This window comes from Urocampus carinirostris, chromosome 4 (genome assembly GCF_059441175.1).
Source record: "Urocampus carinirostris isolate Australia breed hairy pipefish chromosome 4, RoL_Ucar_1.0, whole genome shotgun sequence".
NCBI classification, from domain to species: domain Eukaryota; kingdom Metazoa; phylum Chordata; class Actinopteri; order Syngnathiformes; family Syngnathidae; genus Urocampus; species Urocampus carinirostris.
This window is the reverse complement of record NC_142352.1, coordinates 18,395,200-18,413,854: the sequence shown is the minus strand read 5'-3', so window position 1 is coordinate 18,413,854 and position 18,655 is coordinate 18,395,200. Positions and strand designations below refer to the sequence as shown.

The following is an 18,655-nucleotide window of genomic DNA, read 5'->3' as shown; positions in this document are numbered from 1 at the left end:
TTCGCTCATATCTTACCCACCCCCTCCTTCTTCAGATATTTCCTTCTCGTATAACCCCTCGTCTTCTTTTTTTCTGGCACACTCCAAAAAAGCCTCTCGGGAGTGTCGCCGACCCTGCTGCAATCTGTTAGGAGTGCTGATGAAGACGAAGGAGGCCGAGTGTTGGAGGAAATTGAGATGAGAAAGGATGAGAGGCGAGAAGAGCTCACCGTGCGAGGTTCGGGATCAAGTGTTAGGCATCCAGCTGTGGTGCCCAAGAAGCTGACAGCAGGCAACCCGTACGCACCTGTGTCACCGCAGCTGCACGCTCACAGAAAATATGGAGAAAATAAAAAACACTTGGAAATGTAAATCCTTTTATTTGTCAATTTGAGGCAGTTCTGCTGAATCTTAACCATATTGTGCATTTTATTTGGGCAACCAGGTTTGAGTGTGTTGATATTGCGCATAGAATTAAACCCTCTTCCTCAAAAGGCAGAAAATGTATCTCATTTTAGTACCGCGACACACTTTCTTCCTATAAAGCAAGCATGTCCGAAGTCCGGCCCGAGGCCTCTGTCACAAAATAATATGTAACCCACCAGTCATGTTGACCGTAGCATAAAATACATTTGTAAATAAAAGAAATACAAAAATAACAATAACGTTTAACCAGATGATAGCAGTAGCCCTTTGGCTACCTTTCTGTGAGAATTTTAGCCCACCCCGTTTCCAACATGGCGACTGTGAGTAGTTGATTGTGAGGGCTGCCGCTTGATGGACAAGTGGAGATTGGAGTATTTTTTTACGGTAATCTGAAACAACTGTGTCAGCTTAATTTTCCAAAAGTTTGTGGCTGTTTTTAAAGACTATAATATAACTATAATATAAGTAATATTATAACAAAACAATATTAAGAGTGACAAGATTGGATAGATTGAGAAATGAAATTGTGAGAGACAGAACTGGAGTAGTAGTGGAACTGAGCAAGTGTGTGGATAAGAGAGTACTCAGTTGGTTTGGACACATGGAGAGGATGGATGAGGAGCGAATGTTGAAAAGGATCTACAAAGCAGAAGTAAATGGAAGGAGACCAAGAAGAAGGCCGCAATTGACGTGGATTGATGGTGTTATGAGTGCACTGCAGGAAAGAGGTCTAAATATAGTGGAAGCTAGAGCTCTTGTTGGTGATAGGAATGAGTGGCGAGGTGTTGTAAAAGGATAGTGGGATGTTTGGATGCGTTCTAAGGGATGGGCAGGACACCTTTATGATGCGGCAGGGGTAAACCAGTGAAAGCTGTCGGGCCCTGCTGTTGAACAGAAGAGTGTCTTGTGTCACCCTGACCCGAGTGACATGGCCACTTTGTTGTGTCCCGTTTAATCTGGAGGGACGAAAGCATGACCAACTTAGGTGTCGAGGTGCCTAACTTGTTTGGGAATTTGGGTTGGCCATGGTCCAAAAATCTTTGGGTGTGTTTTTTGCTATTTTTCCCCTTTTTTATTTTCTTTTTTTGTTATTGTATGTGTTTGTCTTGCTGTCCGTCACCCCTCTTGAGGGATATGACCAAGGTAGGTGGGTAGGTAAATAGAGATAACAAACACTGCCAAACGAAAAATGTTGACTACAAAAAGTTAACTGGAAGTGACCGCTGTGAAAACGTGAAACAATTGGGAGCTATTTTAACGGCACAGCAGAGTTTTTTTTTATGGGTCAAATGAAAATTCTACAATGGCGAGCTACAAGGTCGTGACGCCGATCGCCAAGCATTGCAAACCTTTCACAGAGGCTGAATTTATTAAAGACTGTTCAAAGAATGCCAGGCTAACTAGTCAGCCCTCGCATATTTTCAATTTACCAAGTCTGGCTTACTTTCTGAAAGGTTTGGACACCCCTGGTTAAAGGTATATTATCTTGTTCATTCAAAAGATTTAATTAAAAAAAAATATGCTTGAAAAAAAGCAAAACTGTCTTATTTAGTAGATGGTAGATCATTTTGCCTATTTTAAGAATTTATTCTACAACAATAGAAAAAATATGTTCCAAATGATAAAAATAAGAACAAGAACATTTTTTATTAAATACAAGGATCTTCTTTCATTCTATTCAAGAAACAGGATAAATATATATATATATATATATATATATACATACATACATACATATAGGAGCACATTTTTCTGCCGATTGTGCAATTATAAAAAAATACTCAAAAGTAGAAAAACAACCTATCATGTTTAATATTTTTAACTTTAAAGATAAATTCTCATTTTATTTAAGAAACAAGATAAAATCCTTGGACAAGAAAAAAAATTCTGCCGATGTGGTAAAATGTAATAATGGTTGATAATTCTGCTTGTTTACCATTGTTTACTGCAATTAGAAAAAAAAACTCCAAACAAGCAAATCAGTCTACTATGCACAAGATAATATGGATTTTTTATTTCAAGGGAATTGTTTATTTTATTCAAGGAAGAAGATTAATTCAAATATCATTAAAATCAGCATCATTTTCAACCAATGTGGTAACATTTCTGTTTTGCATGGTAAATAATTCACATGGCTAATTCATCATCATTTCACAGTCAGATAAATTGGTAAAAGCAAAATCAATAAGTTGTATTGAACACAATTATATGCATATACTGCATGTGAAAACAACTTGGATGCATCACAATGTTGTGTAGGAAAATAATTACAATTATTTTTCATATTTGTACGGAATTTGTCAGGTTTTATCAGAACAGTTTCAATTTTCTCTATATTGCATTCTATATTTTAAGAATATTGCGCAAGTAAAACATTTTATAATACCATATTTTCTAGGATATAAGTCGTACCAGTCTGAAAAAAAATGTATTTTTGGGTAGAAACATATACACAAGATTCACTGAACTGTAAGTCAAACATTGTCAAGTGGGGAAGATGGCTGCGCTATTTTTCATCATATCCGTTTTGTAAATAAATGTATAGGAATTTATGAAAACAGATATAAATTCTTATGAAGTTATAAGCATTTTATAAAGGTATATTCATTTACTTTATGCTTAGGTTGAAGTGAAAGGGTGTTAACTCGCTGAAACATACAACGTATTAAAAGAAAAGTGCTACTTGTAGTCCAGAAAATACAGTGCATCTAATTTATTGTCACTGTCGTGTGAAAAACACTTAAAGACTCCAAAATTCATTCTTTACAGCAGGATGAAAAGGTATAATTCCACCCAAAATAGATTTTAAATATATGTTTATGATATTACTCTTTAAATATCTCTTACAAACTACAAAGGAACGATTTAGATAAACGGTCTCCAACGTGGTGCCCCAGGGCCCAAGGCAGCCTCCTAAGAACACCTGAGTAGCCTGCAGCATGGTTCTCAAAATTGATCACCACTGATTGGTCACTGTGATTTTCAAGGAAATTAGATTTCAAACTTGCATGATACTTAAATGAGTCTATTTTAACCTTCCAATAATTACAACCAAGTAATAATATAGTGGTAATATTTGTAGCCTGCACTGGCAAAGAGCCATCAATAACATCCAGGGAGCAGCTGAAAATGTTTCACGCTGGCTCTGGTTAAAGAGGTAAAAGGCGTGGCATAGCGCGCTACCTGGACGCATGTCAGGGGGATTGATCATTTCGGCTGGGTCATCTGGGTGAAGGGTGTCTGACTAAGACCCACACACGATGACCTCGGGAGAGTCACTGACCATGTGTCAAGTTTTCAAAATAAGTTGTATTGTGTAAAAGAGTAATAACATAAGTTACCTGTAGTTTAAAAATGCATATAGAACTGGTAGATATTTGTGCGAGTCTGTATCAAAGTAGCTCTCAGTTCTAAAAATTTTGGTAACCCCTGATTTCGATAATGAACCCACAATAACGAATTTCAGAGATAATTATTTTCACATGACCGCGACACTATACGCAATCAAGCATAATTTCAATGCCATTGTATGTCGTCACTGTTGGACAACAGCGAGAGTTGAGTTTCAAAACATAATTTGTCTCGTTTTTAATTTGAATGTAAAAACACTATGACTGACACACCTTATCCAAGGAGCCCGTGGCAACAGCGCCAAAGGAAATCTTAAAGATGCATTCACGGGAAAAACTGTTTAAGAAGGTCCTTCTTGTTGACCTTCCCCATTTGGTTCCTCGGTATCTGTTCCAGCAGGAGCAGGCCGGTAGGGATTGTGTACGGCGCCATGTGCTCCCTGCAAAGACGTAACGCACGTAAGACTTGCTGAGCGGAGATACGGCGCAGACGCAGCAGCACCGCCCTACTTCAATAATCGTGCGTGCGCAACAAAGACAACAAGAACCGAAAACAATCGCACAACAAAAGCTTGGCCTGCGGCGGAGCGGCCGCGATAAGCACCGTCCTTCATCCCTCGCTAATAAGCCAAATTTACCTTCCAGACACAGACAATTCTAAACAAAACAATATCGTTGTTGGGAGATTAGAAAACACAAAATACATAAATACGAGGCAAAGCGGCAGGCTCGACTAATTAAAAGTGAGTTTTGTTGTTTGCAGTTTGTGGCGCTTTGTCCGTAGGCTGCAGCCCTTAGCTTTTTTCAATGAACATTGTTATTATTATTATTATTATTAAGATAAGAAATTCATTCATCGTCACTGTTCAATAAAAACAAAAAAACATTTTAAAAACCCAACATTCAGTCGTCATTTCAGGTTAACTATAGACAAAAAACGCACAAACTAATTGTGGGTAAAAACAGGTTACAATATGAATAAATAAAAACACATTGGAGTGGAAGGGAATAGAGAAGTCATAATATTATGTTGAGTATTTTTTTTCCTTTCTCACTATATTTTAAACGTCTATGTCTGCTTTAGAAAAATGAGTGCCGCAGAACAATTGTGTGATATGGGACATGCTGGATGTTGTACGTGTATAATTTTAAAGTGTGTAATAATTCACCACTAGAGGTCGTTGTAGCTAAAATTGGAGCTAGAGCGTGCACATTCGAAGAGTACACACTACGGAAGCTCAAAGCATGCCACTCGCTAAAATTCATAACCCTTTTTCCACTTTGTCTCTATTGAACAAAGATGAATTTAAGCCAGAACAAGAAAAGACAAAATGCGCTAGAAACACCCGGAATGGCTAAAAGAGTAAAAAGCTGGGAATGGTCGTACAGTAGCTGGCTCGAGTGGCTAATTTTAGTGGGAGACACGATAAGTTACTAGAAAGCCCAGTAAACGATGGGAAGAGTAAACCAAATTGTTGGGACCCTGAGTCATGAAATTTGGCGACTTGAGTGGCTAAAGAAGGAAACGGGTGTAAAAAGTGGAAGATGACATTTTTATGATAAAGCATAATGCTGAAAAACAAAGCCACTGTATTTTTTCTCCATACTTTGGCCAGCGTTGTGACTTATACTCTGGTGTGACTTATGTGTGAAATTAACACATCATAATATCGAGTTTTAACATTTTTTATCGTTTTACATTTTATTTTCAAAATAAACCAGAAGAGGGCGCTCTAGGCCCGTGTTGATAATTTCAGCTTTGCCGGTATTTGATAAAAACAAACGGAAAGAGCTGAACAAAATTGGCACGCGGGAGAATGCGCCATGCAACTTTCCTGGAAGTCATTGAATTATGTCATTTACTTATTCTGAATCTGCATCACAAGCAGTGCAAACAGTCAAAAAAATTTCAGGAAATGAAAAGATGTAAACAAGGAAAATAGAAAAATCAGGAAGCTAAGTAAACTACAAAACGAAGTAATATAAAACACAAGACATGGATCAACAAAACATGTGATTCAGTGACGACCAAAACCATCCTGTCGGGATTCAGAAAGGATGGAATAAGTGGAACTGATGATGAGTGTGTGAATGGGTAAGTGTGAAGCACATTGTAAAGCACTGCATCCCTCTCCAGGCCAACACATTTTTCCACCCAGTCTCGAACCGGGGAGCTTTGCATGTTAGGCGATATGCTAAGCAAAGCACTAAGGTTACACTAGTATACCGTACACTTATTCAGCCTGTTATTGCCTTTTAAGATTACATGCATTTTTTTGTGATGGACTTTACCAAATAAATTCCCACCAAAAATGTGATTTATACAACAGTGCCTCAGATATGTTTTTTTCCTTTTTAATTATGCAGTTTTTGCGATTTATAATCCGAAAAATATGATCAGGCCTGCTTCAAAACCGAAAGTCTGGATCCAGCCGCAGGGCCAAACTGAGTTTGACAGCCTGAGTATATACAGTACACTGATTTGGTATAGAGAAGCACAATGTTATTGGTATTGGTACAACATTATCAATCATTCCTAATTATTATTATCAACCTACTTCGAAGCAGATTTTGTAGCTATGTGGCGAGTGACCAGAATGATTCACGCCGTGCTTTCAGCACATGGCGGCAAAGTGTCCAAAACTTCTTTGGGGCATGGCATGATGGAGATGGAGAGTGATGGCTGCGACCGGGCCACTGAAGAGTGAGCATCCGTCCGCTTGTTTGTCTACTCTCATTTTCCTCTTTATGCCCGTTAGCAGCAACTGGCTAGCTAGCGGGAATTGTGCTGATGCTGATTGTCTGCAGGCGGGACCCTTGGCATGAGTGTGTGCATTATTGTGCATGTGTAAACAATTTGTGTGTGTTTTCTGGGTGAGCAGGATGAGTACCATGAGGGCAAGTTAGACCATGTGATTTTATTTTATCATACGGCCAGCTAGCGTAGCGCTACTTATTTCCTAGGTTGTGGAGCATGCATCTTATGAAAAGATGCTGCTGTTATGTTGATTTTACTTCCACCTCAAGGTTCACTCTAATGACAGTAATCCCTTTGTTATCATAGTTAATGGGGACCAGAATCCTACTGCGAAAACTGAAATGCGCGAAGTAGAGTAACGCCTTCATAAAAGCCCCAAGGGTCAAACTTACCTTGAGATGACATCCTTACAGACTGAGATCTACGAATAATTACACAGAACTTACAATTGCAGTTGAATGAATAGTCTTTAGTGTCATGATACAAAAGTACAACAAAATTAAAAGGCTTTTCCTTTCAGTGTTCGAAAGCGATTCAGAGAGCGGCTGGCTAGCTGCATGCTAGCATTGGGGATACACAAGTCGAGTAAAGTCTCTGCAATAATTAAAATGCAACCGTCCCGAATGTAGCGGTTTCCCACGAGTTCCTCCAGATTAGCTCCAGGGCATCTATTTAATGGGTAATGGATCTGGCGTTGGTAAGAAACAGGCTTGGCAGTGGTGGCTTGAAAGAGATGTTAGCTTAGGCTTAGCAGGAGGCCAGACCTGCAGCCTCGCTATTGGGTTCTCTTCCAACGCTGCCTCTGGATCTTCCCGGACCCAATAACAATGCACGTAGCACCTCCTGGTATATCACCATTTCTTTGCGGTCTTCTGATTTTCCTCAAAGTCCAATTCATTGATGAATATATTTTCAATGTACGGAGCCGCTAAAAGCTATCTGGCTATCTGGTTTGTTTTGGTAGCCACTTGTGCGCTCGCCATTGTACACCAGCCTCTAACAGTCGCGCAAACACACACAGTCACACCCACCCAATACATACACACACAATCTGCCCCGTGCTAGCATTTACTGTGTGTCGTCTGCTTGGTGCTACTCTGTCCCCAGCATCACTTTGCGGCCCCCTCCTCAATAAAAATAAGAATAGTTTATTCTTCATTCTGTGCTGCATTGTGTACATTAGAATAACAGTAATGTAATTTCTAATGTTATTGTTTTTCAACTGTGCATTTTTCTGGGCTTGCTCTTTGTTCATTATGTATTTATTAGGGGCAGTGTGTTTAACCTAAGAGCATCATGATGGGCAAAAAAAACTTATTAAAAAATAATATTGATTAAAATAATACGCAAAAATACATTAACAATCATATATATTTTTAAAAATACAACGTCGAAAATTTTTTACATAACATGAGGCTCCCTTAGAGTAAGCTAACATAATTGCGGTCCATCTTGCTGCTATGGGTACCCCAAACAAACAAAAACCTCATGAAAGGCTAGGCAAAAAATTTTAAAAAACAGTAGTGCGGTTTGGTCACTTTGAGTCTCTGTAGTTTGTGTTCTCTATTGCGCTACTAGAGGTAACTTAATACACACTGTCCCTTTGAATCTAACATGCATTGCACTAAGTATACAATAGTATACCGTACACTTATTCAGCACTTATAAATGACTGCATGTATACATTTTCATAAATACATATTACAAAAACAGAACGTGTTTTCTTCCTGATGCAATTCCAAGGTATCGGACAAGACTATGTATTGGCAGATACAAAAAAATCCAACCCCAAGAAACTAATTAAAAAATAATGTTGCATTTTCCCCAAAATAAAATTGCTAAAAACTGACAGAATAATTCTTAAAACTTAAACTGTTATTTAAAAAAAATAATTAAACCAATTCTAGAATAAGGAATTAAAACAATAAAATGACCTTTGCTTAGACCTGAATTTGCGACACATAATTCTAAAATTCTACATCCATCTTCATTTTTGTCACGCTATGGGAAACTTAAATTGTAAAGTTAAAAGCCAGGTGTCCAACTCAAGGTTCGGGGACGAAATCAAACCCTCAACATGTTCTTACATTGTCAACATTATATTCAGGCATCAGGGTTTGTACACCTTTTTAATGGCCAAATTCAAGCACTTTTAAGGACTTTTACAGACAATTTTCTAATTTCTTCTGTACCATTTAAAGAAGATATCTGGTGTGAATCAGAGCAGAGCCACAAATATATCCGCGATTTACATATGTGATTTTGAATCTTGCATGTGCATTTATCAGGACATATGATTTTTGGATTTCGAACAAATCGCAAATATATTTGTGGATCTGAAAAACGTATGTAAATATTTTTAAGACAAAGCCCTCCCCATATAGCTGATGGGTAAAAATGTAGCTTACTTTTTTGTGTTGCAGGAGGTTCTTCTCATTCTAATTTACCGCTGGGAAACGCTAACTTAATTTTTTACATCGCCGAAAATAAATGTCCATACTTGATACGTAATCCTTGCACTAATGCACATTTCATAGTGCTGTTTAGGTGTAGCATAATTACAACGGGGTGGGCACTCTGAGGCCCATTGGTGTTTTTAATCCAACCCACTGAACAAAAAATACCTTAGTAATTAAAAAAAAATGTGTTTTGGTGCCACTCTTGAATTGAACTGTCTTTAATGTCATTGATAACAATGTCGTAAACATAGTATATAACGAGATTATAAACTCCAGTGCAAACACGTAACATGTTTTTTCTTTCTTTATTTATAACAGCAATGATAGGTTACTGGGAATATATACGCTTAAAGAGAAGTTAGATGTTGAAATTACCTCGCCCACGTCTTCAAATCAGGCAAGGTGAGATGCCGACCTTCCTTCAGCTGAACCACTGCAGTTACTTTTTGACCCCAGGTGTCATCCGGGGGCCCAACCACAGCCACGTCTGTACCAGTAAAATGTAAAAAGTAGCATTTTTGGCTTTAATTACAAATCTTACAAGAAACAGTGGTTACCGAGAATGTCTGGATGAGCCAGCAGGTGCCGCTCCACTTCGAGGGCGCTGATCTTATATCCGCCACACTTTATAATGTCAACTTGGGTGCGGCCCATAATCCAATAGACGCCGTTTTTAAACACTGCTGTGTCTCCTGTACGTTAGATAAAATACACAAAAGCGTGAAACATGCACAAAAGCTTAAAAACTCGTCTGTGTATACTTAAATGCATGAAAACAGTGAAAGGCCTTTTTGTTAAATACAATTTTCACCAATATTGCACAAACACGTATAATAAAATGCAAAAAATTACTAGTGTTGAATGAGCACTGTGTAGATAAGGAGCATATGGTTACTTAGGTAGTGTTAAAAAGTGTAGTTTTTAAGTTGCTTAACTTATCACATTGTTAAAATAATACTTAAAAAGTAAACTTTTAACCCTTGCTCGGTAAACACGTGGTCCTTTTTTTAGAGGGTTAACACCGGTTATACATACATAACTGTGTAGCATTTAAGAGCCCCATTTAAGGTTGGAAAGTGGTTCTTTAACTATGTCATTGCTTGAAAAGAAGTGACAATGTAGATTTGACTCCATGGTAAGACTTTTAAGAGAAAAAAGAGAAAAGACTGTCAGGGGATATAGGCAAACATATTAACAATGAAGAGCTTCGAGACTGGGCTAAGTTTATAATCATAGTGCAATGAAAAAGAATAGTGCGTCGTAAAAATAATGCACCAAAAACAAGTGCAAAAATATTTGGCAGCAACAAATATCCACAAGTAACTCGCAAGGTATATATTTTCACATTTTCACATTAAGGAGCAAAAAGAAAAAAGCATGTACACATTATATGAATATAACTGATATTTGTGACAGTTACTGTATTTCTAACACTTATTGTGTTTGATGCAAAAATGAACATTGCAGGACCCCCCCCATTTCTGTAGTTTTCATAGCAAATGTGTATTCAGTAATTTGCTACAAACTGACATAGCAAACTACAGAAGATTCTTAGTATTTGCTAGCATTTTAAATGCTACTTTTAAAAGTATTGGTGTCAATTCATACAAATTCTTCATGACTGCTCACGTTCCATTTAAAATATTATATAGATCGCTTGGACGTGTTTAAACGAGCGGGCATCACAAAGTCGGCATTGATTTGTGTTCCGTACAGCGGTCAGGAAACGATAATGAATGATTCATGACCGTACAATGAGATAGCCACTAAAGCAAAATGGAATGGTAATGTAGTGAGATAAAATAGACAATAACGGATGAACGATAGTTCAAATGATGTGGCTGCATTGGGACCGTTGCAGTTCATCTTATATTCTAAAATAGAAAAATTTTAGATTACTTTTATTCTGTCCAATTTTGTCTTTGGTTAGGTCTACCTTATTTTAATGGAGAAAATACAAAATAATAACTAAGAAGGCTATTTTAGAAAGGGGGGGGGGAAATGCTACACTATAGAATAGTAGTTCCAACCTTTTATTAGAATATTCACATTTAAGTTTACAAAGAATCAGGTCAGTGATTCCTCTTAAAGGATACATATGATGTGATTTTCTGAAAAATACTGGCATTAAATCATTCTAAATTTCAAATGATTATTATCATGAATTAGAGGTCGTTTTGATAAAGGTTATTTTCACTTAGAAGTAGGATGCCTTGTTCACGAAAACCACGCCTATCCCAGACAAAGCAACCAATTTTGTTCTGTGCTGAAGTTGTGCTGTGTTTGAAAACAGACATACACTGGTATATTTTAAATATTCAGAAAAAACAGCTTTGGGTGCTTGATGATGTGGTTGTTTTTTTTCAGTATTCCTCTAGATTTCTGACGTCGAAGGACTTGTTAATATATTTTTAAATGAGCTTCTCATCACTATACTTGAGGTAAGATATTGGGCCAGGACTGAACCCAGGTCAATTTTTTTTCTTTTTTTTTTCTTGCTTTCTTCTTCTAAGATGATCTGCACAGCAATCAATTACTTTTACTTAAGTAATTATTTGGATGACTACTTTTTACTTTTTATGTGATATGATTCTGAAGTAACAGAGCAATACACATGCATACAGAAATGCGCACTTTGGGGCCACGAGTACTTTGGCGCTGAAGTGCACACTTGATTTGAGAGACGGATGCCGAACTAAATCCGAAACTGCATTGATTTTTAAGGATTTTTTTTTTTCCAAATTAGAGTTTGGTCACCTACAAACAAGCAATGTTTCTGGCTGTCAAAGAGGTCTAACCTTTTCTAACCAGGTCTACCTAGGCTCCTCTCATTACATGTATTAATGGCACTTATTTGAACTCATCGGTATAAAAGACACCAGTCAACAACCTGTCAGTCACACTCCAAACTCCACAATGGCTAAAATCAAAGATCAATCAAAGCATACTAGAGACAAAATGTGTAGACCTGCACCAGGCTGGGAAGATTTAATGTGCAATAGTTAAAACACTTGGTGTAAATAAATCAACTGTTGGAGAAAATATTAGAAAACGGAAGACATACAAGGACCACTGTCTTACTCATCTGGGGCTCCATGCAAGCTCACATCCCATGGCATCCAAATGATAAGAAGAACAGTAAGACCAAATCCCAAAACCACTCAGGGGAGAACTAGTGAACGACCCAAAGATAGTAACCCATTTCCTGTGGTAAAATCTATCAGTAACACAATGTGCCACCAGGGACTAAAATCCTTCACTGCCAGACGTGTCTCCATGCTGAAGCTAGTACACATCTAGGCCTGCCCGTGGTTTGCTAGAGAGCGTTTGGATGATCCAGAAAAGGTCTAGGAGAATGTGTTAAGAAACCAAAATAAAACTTTTTGTTAGATACACAGGTTCTAGTGTTTGGAGAAGGAATACTGAATTGCTTTTAAAGAACACCATACACACTGTGAAGCATGGGGGTGAAAACATCATGCTTTGGGGCTGTTTTTTTGCAAAGAGACTAGGAAAAACAATCTGTGTAAAGGAAAGATTCAATGGGGCCATGTATCGAAAGATTCTGAGTGAAAATTTCCTTTGATCAGCCATAGCATTGAAGATGAGACGTCGCTGGGTCTTTAAGCATGACAATGATCGTAACACACAGCAGGGGCAACAAAGAAATGACTTTGTGAGAAGCATTTTAAAGGCGCTGGAGTGGCCTAGCCAATTTCCTGATCTCAACCCCAGAGAAAATCTGTGATGGGAGTTGAAGGTCCATGTTGCACGAAGACAGCCCCAAAACATTACTGCTCTAGAGGAGATCTGCATAGAGGAATGGGCCAAATACCAGCAAGTATGTGAAAAGCTTGAGAAGAATTACAGAACACATTTAGCCTCTGTTATTGACAATAAAGGTTCAAGTAATGAGATGAACTTTTGGTATTGACCTATTTTCCACCATGATTTGCAAATAAATTCTTCAAAAATCAAACAATGGGATTTATTGTTTTCTTTTCCACATTCTGTCTCTCACGTTTGAGGTTTACCCATGTTCACAATTACAAGCATCTTATGTTTTCAAGTAGGAGAACTTGCACAGTTGGTGGTTGACTATATACTCTTTTGCACCTCTGTACATACATGAGTAATAGTAAAACGAAAGGACTAAACTAACCATTGCAATCGGAATACTCACAGTTGAAGTAAAACCTTTATCTGATCTCGGTGCATGGTCACATGGCTTTGCAGGATAGGAACACGGGCAATATTCTGTTTTCAATCAGATTACTGCCTGCATTTAAACATACTCATTGATAATAAAACCCTGGGAATATCCGCAAGTAGGTAAACAATTACGAGTGAGCACACACACACAAAATCAAGCACAAAAAGACGGGGAGGGGGCAAGTGTGGGGACGCAGCGTCCACTTTGAAAGGGCTCAGGTGGGCAAGGGGACGACGAGCAATGAAAATGGGTCAGGACCGGAAGATGTTCCTTTGCCTTATTACAGGTGGCGCGTCGGCAGCTGGGACTGGGGAGAGAATGGGGGAGGAGAGGATACGGGTGAAGCCACATGAGTCACCGTCCAGTAAAGGTGGCGTTATATAAGCGAGAAAAAGTACATATGTACTCCTGCATCACTTCAGCAAATATGAATAATATATACAAGCGACTAAAAATATTTTTTTAGTACGAGTACTACAACTCACTAGGAAGGGGCTGATGTATTGGTCAGTGAATTTATTGGTATCAATTTCCATGACCTGACATGAGCCCCTTTTGTAAATATTTTTTTTTCCCCCACAGATCTCAGATCCATTCTAATTGGTGAAGAACATCAGCTACTTTTTTCATCTAATTACAACATTCATTTTTATTTGCCAAAACTATTTTATTTAAAAATATTCATGCTCGTAAAGTATTTCAGTGTGCTATACACATTTACGTTTTGGATCTTTTTTCTGTATTTTGATTGGCTTAAACGTTTCAGTTACGTATTAAAATATATAGTGTACAGTACTTTAATTTGTTTAATAAATTACCAATATTTCCTGTCTGCTTCATGGTTTTATTGTTCGCACTCTTTGTCATTCTGATTGTGCAGTTGGCCTCTATAATAATATTTTTTATCTATTAATCAAAAGCTTGGGCCTGTAAAAATATTTTGTTCTACTAGACGAATTTGAGAAAATGCCTCGATTCCTTGGAAATCTCGATGATGCAAGTGGCGATCTACCCAGACCAGGAATCATACAAGAAGGATTGGATTCCTCATAGAGCTCCACATCAAGGTCTCGGGGGGAATTGGATTATTCCTTTGGTCTTGACTCGGGAGGTTTAAATTTTGATAATCAATGTGTGCTCATAGAAAATACCCATGGATTTGGGATACCTTAAATTGGAGAACTTCTAAGATGGTTGGTTTTTTTTTTTGCCTATTTGATGAACCCTCTTGTCATTCGTTTATTTTGCATTAGGGAAATAATAGTCTGTCATCTGTACAGCCCTTTGAGACTTCTTGTGGTTAAGGGCTATACAAATAAACATGGCTTGACCTGACTTTTTTTTCAATAAATAATTAATACTACTTAACGGATTTCACCCAATGTGGATACTTTTTAATATCACCGTGAAAAAAAAGGACACAATATAAAAAAAAAAAAAAAAAAAAAAAAAAAAACTACAATTACCTACACGTTTGGTTGATAAAAGGGGAAAAATTGATGGATTATCCTACCTACACCTTGTTTGGAAAAAAAACTAATAGGATTTAATTACATTTTTAGTAATTGCATAAGGTAAAGATTAAAAAATAAGCACAAAAATGATGGATGGAAAATGTCGAAAACAAAGGAAAAAAGAATGAATAAATGGTTGGTAAAATGTCCTCTCCGGGTGGAGTTTGAACTACATAATGACAAAAATGATCCATCCATCCATCCATTATCTGCAGAATTATTCTCATTGGGGTCGCGGGGGTGCCGTAGCCCATCTTTCGGGCAGTGGGCAGGAGACACCCTGGACCTGTTGCCAGCCAGTTGCAGGGCACACAGAGACGGACAACTCACTCGTTCATTCGTACCTGGGGACAATTTGGACCAGTCAATTAACGTGACATGTTTTTGAAATGTGGGAGTAAACCGGACTGCCCGGAAGAAACGCACGCAGGCACAGAGGAGAACATGCAAACTCCGCACAGGAAGGCTGGTAGCTGGATTCAAACCCATGACCTCAGAACCGTTCCGCAGACGTGATAACCACCACTATAAAAGCAATTCTGCTGGATATTGCTGAACTAGCGTGCTCAGGTGTACCTAATGCAGTGTCGTCTGACTCTCCCTCCCTCTCACCCTCTTTTACCAACCTCAGCGTCCACCCTCTCCTTCGACCTCCCCGGCGCATCTCTGACGGCGTGGCGCCTTTCCTCCTCCTCCCGCCTCAGCATCAATCGAGTGCCCATCTGCTCCCATACATCACGCACTTCATTTCAGTTTATTAGCTGGGATAAATCATAAATATTTCATTATACATCACGGGCGGCTGTCGCCTGTGCACCCAGAATTTATCACCGCCGCGCTCTCTGCCGGCTCGCCACCGCGCCTATAAGCTTTCCAGTCTATTAAACAAGATTGATACAGAGTGTAAATTTAGATATCGGGAATTTCTTCACAGGCTGCTGCTCGGCGCTGATAGGCCGACGTATCTGGAGGGGGGGAGCAGATGCCAGGATGCGGCATGTGGCTGTTAACGGCAGTAAAGGGGCTGTTATACTTTTTTTTCTTTTTTTCAATCCACTTTCTTTCGAATGAGGGAGGAAATAAAAGGAGATACATCAGTAGCTATTAAGTAGCTTGTAGCTATCTACATAAGTCCCTGGGATACAGTGTCCTTGGCTTATGATATTTTCACGTTACCGTGTGGAATAAGATGATTTTATTCAACCCCTTGTTAAGGCATTTTCCCCAGCATTGACATAAAAAAAAACACATTATTTGCCCAAAATGTACAAAAGTTTAGACTTTTGGGCTTTTGTGGAAATGGCAAGTTACGTCTCTAAAATGCCTGTCTGGTATTGTTCTACCTCATATTAGATGCATGTCTGCCATTGGCTTCGGTCGTGAAAAAGCCCAAATGCTAATGGATTAACACTCTCCAACAATCATGTAAATACATAACTGATGATGCGTCCCAGTTGCATCCTGGAGATGTTTCTTTCAAGAGTCAAGTAAAAGTACTTTTTTTTTTTTTTAATTGAACCCTCACAGTACAAAATCGTTACGCAAGGTTTTCAGTTAGTAAACTCCAATGGATTTGGTCTACAATTGCCAATTTTTTTTAGACCAATACCCAAATTTTTAGCAGTCATAAATATTTATGAAATGAAATGATCTGCATTTATATAGCGCTTTTCAAGTCAATGACTTCCCAAAGCGCTTTACAAAGTGCTCCACATTTCCCAATAGCGGCCTTGTATTGCAGCCATGTAAGACGCTAACCTGCTTCTTGGGGGTATTAGGGGTTCAGTGTCTTACCCAAGGACACTTCGACATGTTACATGGACGAGTCAGGATTCGAACTGGGATCCCTTGATCCCAAGACGAGCGCTCTACCTCCTGAGCTACTGCCGCCCCAATATTATATTACAACTTTTATACCACTTCCTTGTATTTCCTCTTTAGAGCCAATGCACAAACCTCGGAAACATGGGAACTAGAGCCATCATTCCTATTCTGGAAGACTCAAAAATGGTCTAGCAGGTAGTACATAAAACCTGAAAAATTTCCAAGTGCATTCAAAAATATGCACTAATAGGGCTTTACCCCAGGATAAAAATTGGAAAACTCTCTGTTGCAGGGAAAATCCCTGTCTTCTCGGTTTACTGGTATGAGTCGTTAATTAAAGATATCAGGACATTAAGTGACTTATTTGATGATGGACGTATTGTTTCCACCTGAAAAGTTGGTAATTTCTGAAAATATTTAGAAATCAGACACCGCCTGCAGAGACTAACCTCTCCTGGTCAACATAAAACATACAATTGAACAATATTTCCATTTACTTAAAATACACAGCAAAGCTCCCAGATAGTATGAGATCCGCCCCTGGAAAAATATGAATTCATGTGATAACCTAAAGGCCCGGTCACACAGCCTTTTGCGTCTGTATTGCGGGTAAAATTTTGTGATTTTTTTTTTTGCCCGTGGTTGCCCGCGGTGGAAAATGTGCAAAATTGGCCGGCGACTGTTCCGCGTCCTTCCGGCGTCTGTTCCGCGTCCTTATCGCTGTGCCGCCCGCGGTTACCCGTGGTCTAAAGTTTTGAGCAGCGCAACCGCGTGTGAATTTCTTACCGCGTGTAAAGCACGGCTGTATCTCGTCTGTATCGCGATCTCAAAAGCGTCCAACAGCGTCTGCTTCACGGGCAGAAATTTCTGGCCGTGATTCAGCCTCGATACGCCCGTGAAAGGCTGTGTGACCAGGCCTTTAGACAGGTTTGGGAAAAGGGCCTATCCTGTAACTTTAATAAGGAAAACATGTCCTCCGAGGACAGCGGATATTGTATGAGAAGCTAGGATTACATAATTAAATATAAAATAATCAAAATATATTGTTAGATGCCATTAAAACTTTTTAGACTGGGATTGCTAAAAGATGATTTATGTTGGAAATGTAGAAATGAGAGGTACACTGCAACATGCTTTGTGGGAATGTTCCAAAATTCCACCTTTATGGAAAAATGTTGTTATATGTACTCTACCAAAATCACCAAGACTGCATCTTCATGGAGACTGAATTTGTGTACCCTACTTGAAATGAAATGATCTACATTTTATATAGCGCTTTTCAAGTCAATGACTTCCCAAAGCGCTTTACAATGTGCTCCACATTTCCCAATAGCGGCCTTGCAGCCATGTAAGGCGCTAACCTGCTTATTGGGGGTATTAGGGGTTCAATGTCTTACCCATGGACACTTCGACATGTAATACGGAAGAGCCGGGATTCGAACTGGGATCCCTTGATCCCAAGACGAGCGCTCTACCTCCTGAGCTACTGCCGCCCCATACTTGGACACATTCTCTCTTAATTTACCTAAGAATGGACTCATGAGCTGCACTCGGACAATTTTGAGACACTGGAAGCTCCTGGGTAGCCCAGCCATTTAGCAATTGCACCACACTCCTTGTCAAGCATACGGTTTTTTCCCCCATATGATGTTGAACTGTGCCTTTAAAGGCCTGTCATTGTTGAGTTTGTTTGGTGTGGATTTTATTTTATTTTTGCATTGAAAACTTTTGTATCATTAGACAATAAAATTCCCTTCCCTTGAAATAAATTACATTTTCAAAGTAATATTTGTTTGTTTGCAATATTTTTTTTAATGCAGTAAAACCCCACGTTATGGCGTCCATACCTTAAGATATCTTCATGTTACTATGGGAGGATGTTTTTAAAGGGCTTGTTAAAGCATTGACATCAACAACAAATTCTTTACCCAAAAATGGTCAAAATTATTACCCTTTCAGTATGACGAGTTAAGTCTCTAATATGCCATTGGTCAGTATCATATAAGATGCTGGTCTACTATTGGTTTGCATCAAAGCATCGTAAAGAAGCCAAAATATTATTGGTTAAACACCCTCCCACCATTAAAAGGTACAGAATTCTTTTAACTGAACCCTCATGGTTCAACTTTCTT

The 18,655-nt window shown here is 38.6% G+C and overlaps 1 protein-coding gene across 1 annotated transcript in view; it reads right to left on the bottom strand.

The window, feature by feature from the left end:
- Nucleotides 1-2,398: 2,398 nt before the first annotated feature.
- acsf3 (acyl-CoA synthetase family member 3) overlaps nucleotides 2,399-18,655 on the bottom strand; it is a 60,795-nt gene continuing 44,538 nt past the window's right edge. Inside the window, exons 8-10 of the mRNA XM_088333829.1 lie at nucleotides 9,530-9,664; nucleotides 9,348-9,459; nucleotides 2,399-4,195 (exon numbers count right to left, since the gene is read on the bottom strand). Coding sequence (XP_088189955.1) covers nucleotides 4,081-4,195; nucleotides 9,348-9,459; nucleotides 9,530-9,664 — 362 coding nt within the window. The 3' untranslated portion in view covers nucleotides 2,399-4,080. The remainder of the gene's footprint in view (nucleotides 4,196-9,347; nucleotides 9,460-9,529; nucleotides 9,665-18,655) is intronic.